The sequence below is a fragment of the Tachysurus fulvidraco genome, chromosome 10, assembly GCF_022655615.1.
Source record: "Tachysurus fulvidraco isolate hzauxx_2018 chromosome 10, HZAU_PFXX_2.0, whole genome shotgun sequence".
NCBI classification, from domain to species: Eukaryota; Metazoa; Chordata; class Actinopteri; order Siluriformes; family Bagridae; genus Tachysurus; species Tachysurus fulvidraco.
In genome coordinates, this window is record NC_062527.1 from 14,783,765 (window position 1) to 14,791,174 (window position 7,410).

Consider the following 7,410-nt stretch of genomic DNA (forward strand, 5'->3'; position numbering starts at 1 on the left):
TTATTATTATTATTTTATATTTTCTTAAATTTTAAAAACTCTACCATAATAAAATTGAGATTCACCTTTTAAATTAATCATAGTAGTAAATTCTTAAAAAGCAGTATCATTAGAGTAGCAGTAGAAGAAGAGTACAATTAGTAGAAGTAGTAGTAGTAGTAAACAGTAGTATTAGATCAAATATATATGTGTGGAGGTTTATGTTTTAAGTTGCATTGTGCACATTGTTGGTTTTATTTATATTTCATCTGGTCTAAAAGTTAGCTACACTAGCTGGTAGAGCATCGAACAATCGCTGATACTAATGTTAAGGTATTTGTGCTCTGTAACATTCTGTAACATGTAAGTTTAGCCTGATTGGTTTGGGGATACAGACATTTTTTTTTAACGTTATTGAGGCCCATTATTACTATACGCACTGTTGGCTGCATGTTTTCCCGAGATGACATCATTATTTAGATGTCATCCCCATCCATCTCGGCTCAAATGAAGTTAAATGAAGAGAATATGTAAATATTGTCTATATTTGTGAACTTTTAATAATAACCGTGATAATTTACGGTTTTACCTATATCCATTTTCCACATTAAAATAATAAAAATAATTTACATTATTTTATTATTTTAAAGTCTTACCTCCACAGACATTCTCCCACGATCTTGTGCAACTAGAGTATTCACATTGCTACTTGGAACTATAGTAGAACCGATACTTGTTCTTGGTCCAACTAACATGTAGCGTTTATCTCCGGATCTGTACTGGATGCTGTGACACAGTGTCCCATCGTAATTTGTCTCAGGTAAATACTTGGAGGAATAGTCTGTAGATTTTGAGCACTGCATTATTATTAACACAATTATACTGAAAACAAAAAGCACTGAAACAGAGCCCAGGGTAATAGTCAAATAAAATGTAATGTTATTTTCCTCTACGTGATTTACAGTACTTTGCAAATCAGATGCGGCAAAAGTCTCTTTAGGCTCCACAAGTTTAATAATCACAGTCGCTGTTGCTGAAAGCGAAACGTTTCCGTTGTCTTTGACAAGTATGACCAGTTTGTGTTCAGCCTCATCTGTTTCTGTGAAAGGGCGAAGGGTCCTTATCTGTCCTGTATAGCGGTCCAAACCAAAGAGACTGTGGTCACTCACTTCCTGCAGTGAAAATAATAACCACCCGTTGTATCCAATATCCGCGTCATAGGCTCTTACTTTAGTCACTAAATGCCCTGCGTTGACATTGCGGGGAATCTCCTCAAGACCTTCAGCAGAACCGTTAGCGCTGACTGGATGTAAAATCACTGGAACGTTATCGTTTTGATCCAGAATGAACACTTTCACTGTAACGTTGCTGCTTAGTGACGGGGTTCCAGAATCCGTAGCGAGCACAAGGAACTGAAAGGTCTTGGCTATTTCGTAATCAAAACTTTTTAGCGCGTGAATAACTCCCGTTTCAGAATTTATATTTAGGAATACAGGTATGCTGTTCTTTGCATCATCTCCTCGAAAAATGCTGTATAAGATTATTGCATTTTCTTTAAGGTCCCTATCCGATGCAGTAACAGAAAAAATAGAGGCACCGGGAGTATTATTTTCCATTAGATATATTTCAATAGGATTTTGAGAAAACTCTGGACTATTATCATTCACGTCTGACACCTGCACACTTAGGGTTCTCTGTGCAGTTTCACGAGGCTGGCCCAAGTCTGAGGCAGTTAATGTTATGTCATAACTGGAGGTCTTTTCTCTATCTAAACGCGAATTTGTGATTAAAGAGTACATATTGTCCTTTACGGATGGTTTTAATTCAAAAGGGATGTCCTGGGACAAAGTACATAAAACTTTTCCATTTACACCAGCGTCTTTGTCTAAAATGCTTATTAGTGAAATAACGGTTCCTGGCTTGGAGTCTTCAGGCACTGAATCAAAAAGTGACATAATTTCTATTTCAGGAGCGTTATCATTCACATCTAAAATTTTCACAATCACCCTGCAATCGACAGTCATTGGAGGTGTGCCTTTATCAGAGGCCAACACATCTAATCTGTACACATCGGTGTTTTCAAAGTCTATTTTGCCTTTTACCCTAATTTCACCGGATGTTTCGTCCAAATCAAATACATCATAAACTTTACGTATTAATTTACTACTAAGGGAGTAAATGACTTCTCCGTTTGAACCATCGTCCAGATCGGTTGCGCTCACCTTTGTTACTATGGTTCCTATTGGAGAGTTTTCCTGTAAATGTACCGTGTAAACCTCTTGACTGAAGACTGGACGATTGTCATTGTTATCAAGAACAGTAACTGTGACATTTAAAGTTCCTGCCTTTGGTGGATTTCCACCATCCACTGCCGTTACTGTCAGTTCGTGCTCAGATTTACGCTCTCTATCCAGCGCTCTTTGTAAAAGCAGGAATGGAACCTTTTCGTCGCCCCTGTCCCTTATCTCCAAGTCGAAATGTTCATTTTGGCTTATTTTATACGCCTGAACTGAGTTTATCCCGATATCTGGATCACGCGCACTTTGGAGCTGAAAACGCGCACCCGGTAATGTGCTCTCCGCAATCTCTAACCTTTGTTGCCTATCTGGAAAAGCAGGAACGTGGTCATTTACATCAGTAATGTCTACTCCCACGTAATGAACCTCCAATGGGTTTTCCACTACAACTTTGAGATCTATTACGCAGGGATTATTGCCCTCACATATTTGTTCTCTGTCGATCGTTGCTTGAACGTACAAGACACCATTTTTCTGATTAAGCCGGAAAAGAGCGTCATTAGATCCAGAAACAATACGGAAACGCCGGTCCACTAAAGTATTCACATCAAGACCCAAATCTTTAGCAAGATTTCCGACAATGGATCCATCATTCACCTCCTCTGCCACAGAGTACCTTATGTGAGTTGAAACTCTGTCCGCAAAGCACATCAGCAAATAAGCACACAAAGCAATTCGCCAGTGCGTCAGTCTTCTCCTTTGTCCGTATTTTTCCATTGTTATTGATTTACCAAAGAACAATCCATAAGCAAAGGTAAATACCGGTGTTTGGTGGCTGCAGTAGCCTCTGACAGCCACATGTATCACAAAAAATAAAACGGTCTTTAAAAGAGTACACCTCCTTTTCTAACCGACATTTGTTCAGCTTTCACCGTCCTCTTGTTTCTCAGTCGAGGATTCACAGAACATACGTCACCATTTAAGGTTGGACTTAGCCATGAACATACAGCTTTCAACACTGACACCAAGTGGCTTTAGCTCACAAACTGACAAACTATTCTTATGATTTATTTTTTACTATTTGTAAAGTATAAATATTGTTTTTTTGAATATGCTCTTTTACCATATCTAGTATATACTCATGTGTCATGTGGCTGCCCTGGATAAACATGGGATGTTATAAAAACAGTCAGGTTGGTTGTCTATTACCTTACTAACTGTAATTTCTTAACACAATAAATGGAATGCTTAGCTCAGGTTGTTTGAAAGATACATACTATAACAAAATTTAATTTGATCAGATATTTATTGTAAAAATGGCTGTGATTCACATGCGACACCATATTAACAAAAAAGAAAAGTTAATTGACGCCACAAATTACTGTGAACAGTTTTTTTTAAATGTTTTAATTACCTTAAAAAAAAACCTTGGATATTAAGCCACAGAACTTGCTGAATTTTATTTTATGTACTTTAACTAAAGCTGTTCACCAAGTTGTTTTACAGATGACAACACAAAATTCCAAACATTGATACTCATATAAATACGCACAGAACTGGAGTTGTGACGTCCCAAATTATCTTAGTTGCATACTTAGATACTTAGTTATCTTAGTATCTTAGTTTCTATAGATTTTAAATTTCAGATATTATATTATGTAGAAAAAAGTCACATAATCATATAAATCACATAATTTCAAAGATGAATGAAAAAGTGAAATAAATTGAAAAAAAAACTTTAAAGGCAAAAAAGTTAGGAGGTGTTTTTTATTTCTTCTGCAAAATATGGTAAGCAAAACAAAATCTATTTCATTATACATTTGTTTATAACTTAAGCTGTAACTACTTAGCAAAAACCTATTGTATGCTTATGGCAAAGTGTACTGGTAAACTAGCACACCACATCTGTCACATCCACATTGGACATCTGTCTTAAAGATTGATTGCTACATTACACAATTTAATACAATGAAACTGTTAATGATAAAAAAACAGTAATTAAAAACACAAGTAAAACAATTTAGAGAAGCTACACTGCCAGAGCATTTCTACAAATAACACTACTAAAAGAATTATTCAAACAGCCATATTATGACATCATTTTAATATCTTTATTGTCAAATGCAAGTATTATCACAAAAATGCTGTAAAATACCTAAAAGTGTTCATTCATCTTAAAAGAGAGTATGCTTTTGTTACTCTGCTTTACATCTCTCTCATTCTTAAGCTTGTGCTCCTAATTAGAAGCTATTTTTCCATTGTTGATGCATTGCTCTTTTTCTGAGATCCACAAGTCTTTTCTCATTCCTTAGCTAAGTGACATTTGCAGCCCTGAAGTTCACCTCCTTCTCTGAATTTAATTGCCATTACATGATCTGGATTATCATACTGCTCTTATCCTCCTTAGCTTTCATTTCCTTCCACATTCTAGACTGCTGACATGCAGCACAGTTTGGTAAAAATGTGTTATTTGCATTAGTCTCTATAATATTGATAACAACATATTCCTAAAAATATATGTAAATTACTGATAAGGTTAGAGGCTAGTTCAGGCAAAGTGCTACCAGGATGGTGTGCCCATTAAAACACAGAAGCTACAAATAATCCAGTTCCTTAACATTTTATTGTCAAGCAATCATGAGACCAGAGTTGTATGGTATCTAAATCAAGCAAAACAACATTTTAGAATTTAAACATCACAAATCAATCAATCATAAAAATTACAAATATGAAGCAAACAATAATACTAAGCATTACATAACTTAAATATATTTGAAGAAATACAGAAATTAATATAATATAAACTTACAAATTCAAGCACTCATCAACTCTGAATCTCCCCATGAGCTGTTGGATGCCACACTGAACAAAGAGCCACTAATTAACAATTCAATGCAGCTGTGGAGACAAAGCTCCTCCCACCTTACTACAAAGAATTCTCAACACTATATATGCATAATTCCACTTCACTGAAAGAGCATAGATCTTTATGTCTTGTATAGTAATTCAAAGTAAAATGTCTATGCACAGCAATCTGTAAGATCTAAGATCAGCAGAGAGAAAGGTAACACAGTGCAATGCCTTCTAGAATAAAAAGTTGCACAAGTAAGCTCCATAACATCTCTTCATTAATTGACGGCCCGGCTTCACCTGCTTCATCCTCCTGGACTGCTAAAAACTTTGCCTCTGTTTTCAATGAGAATAATGAGAAAATCTGCCAAACCTTCACTTCTGTCCCCAACTTTGCCTACATTACACCACTACACCACTGTCTTTAGCCTCCTTTTGTCTGTCACAGAGAAACTACATGCTCCTGGATCAACCAGGCTGTCATCTGTTTTTAGCCTCCTTGATTTTTTGGCAGCATTTGATACAGTAAAAAAAGAGTGTCTTGTCCATACTCAGAAGTCTTTGAATTATAACAATTGTATAATGAAATATAATAATTAAAATAAATAGAAGTGGAACAGCATCGGAATGGTTTCCATCCTAAATGGAAGGTAAATTAGGTAAAATGGATGATAGCTCATCAGCAGAAACTCAATCCAAGCAAAACCGAACTGCTAGCCATTACTGGGGATTCATCCTCAAATCAAGATCTTGTGATATCCCTTCACAACTCTCTGATCTCCATTTAAGAAACAGCTTGCAACCTTTGGGTAACCATGAACAATCAACTGTCCTTTTCCTCTCATATTGCTTATTTCAAATCAAATCAAATCAAATTTTATTTGTCACATACACATACATACAGAGTATGACATGCAGTGAAATGCTTTTTGCAACTTTATGGTATTCAAGCTTAAAAGGAATGCAATTTGGGATAAAAAATAAAACCAAAAGGAGATAGATAAATAAAAAGTATAAACTATATAAAACTATATAAAATATGAAAATATGAAAATATATGTAAAAAGTAATGTATATACATAAAAACGTATGGTTTTAATGATTGTCCTTAAAGTGTATTTGTGCAGTATGGTCTGTATAAAGTGCATAAAGTGGCACTGTACTCTGCAAGTCCAGAGTTAAATTGTCATAGTGCAAAAAAGGTGTGCAGAAAAACAAGAAAGATGGTGGGAGAGGTCCAGTACTAGATCCTGGGTGTTTCCTGGTTTAGATTCCGAATATCCTGCGGGAAGAAGCTTCTCCTCATTCTCTCTGTTTTTGCTTTCAAGGAGCAGAAGCATTTCCCTGAATGCAACAAAGAAAAGATTCCATTGTTGGGATGGCTGAGGTCCTTTACAATCTTCCTGGCCCTGGTCTGGCACCGCGTGCTGGAGATGTCCTGCAGTTCAGGGAGCTCAGTGTAGATGGTACATTCAGCTGACTGCACCACCCTCTGGAGAGCTCGCCTGTCCTGCATGTGCTATTCCCAAACTCAGAAGTGATTCTACCCATCAGGGCGCTTTCGATGATGCCGGTGTAGAAAGTCTTTAGCACCTGAGAGGGTAGTTTGAAGTCCTTTAAGCATCTAAGATGGTACAGACACTGCCGAGCCTTCTTCACCAAGGTGTTGATGTGAGAGGTCCAAGACAGGTCCTGTGTGATGTGAACACCTAGGTACTGGAAACTCTCCACTTTCTCCACTGTGTTGATGTTTAGCAGTTGGTATGACTGCTCCTGCTTTGTGCTGAAGTCCACTATAAACTCCTTAGTCTTGCTGATGTTCAAGGAGAAGAATGTTCTCCTGGCACCATCTCTCCAGATTTTTAGTCTCCTGTAGGTAGGCCATCTCGTCGTTGGTGGAGATCATGCCCACAACAACAGTGTCGTCAGCAAACTTGATGATGGTGGTGGAGTTGGAAGCGGTCACACAGTCATATGTGTATTTGACACGCTTATATCTTTTTCTGATCTACAACATCAGAAGGATTCAATTATTTTTATCCTCACAGGCTTCTCATGTGCAGGTTGTCTCTTGTCATTTCGAGTTAGGATTATTGCAACTCTCTGTTGTCAGAGGTCCACCCCTAAGAGGTCCACCCCTGAATGCAATTTTATCTCTGCAAGTAATCCAAAATGCTCCCTCCACTGGCTTCCAGTAGCTGCACACATCAGATTCAAAACCCTGATGCTAGTCTGAAAATTCAAAAATGGACCAGTTCCCTCTGGCCGTAAAGTTCTTATCACTCCTCACATTGCACCATGCTCCCTCAGATCTATTAGCACACTGAAGACCCACCTCTTTCTG

At 37.2% G+C, this 7,410-nt stretch overlaps 1 protein-coding gene across 7 annotated transcripts in view; it reads right to left on the reverse strand.

Moving 5' to 3' along the window:
* LOC113660124 (protocadherin alpha-C2-like) overlaps positions 1-7,410 on the reverse strand; it is a 129,488-nt gene that overhangs the window by 97,077 nt on the left and 25,001 nt on the right. The window contains exon 1 of one of the 7 annotated variants that reach the window (XM_047819677.1): positions 636-3,175. The exons of the other annotated variants lie outside the window; for them this stretch is intronic. Within the exon in view, the coding sequence (XP_047675633.1) occupies positions 636-2,993 (2,358 nt within the window). The 5' untranslated portion in view covers positions 2,994-3,175. Of the gene's footprint in view, positions 1-635; positions 3,176-7,410 lie in introns of those variants that run through there. 7 annotated transcript variants of the gene reach the window in all.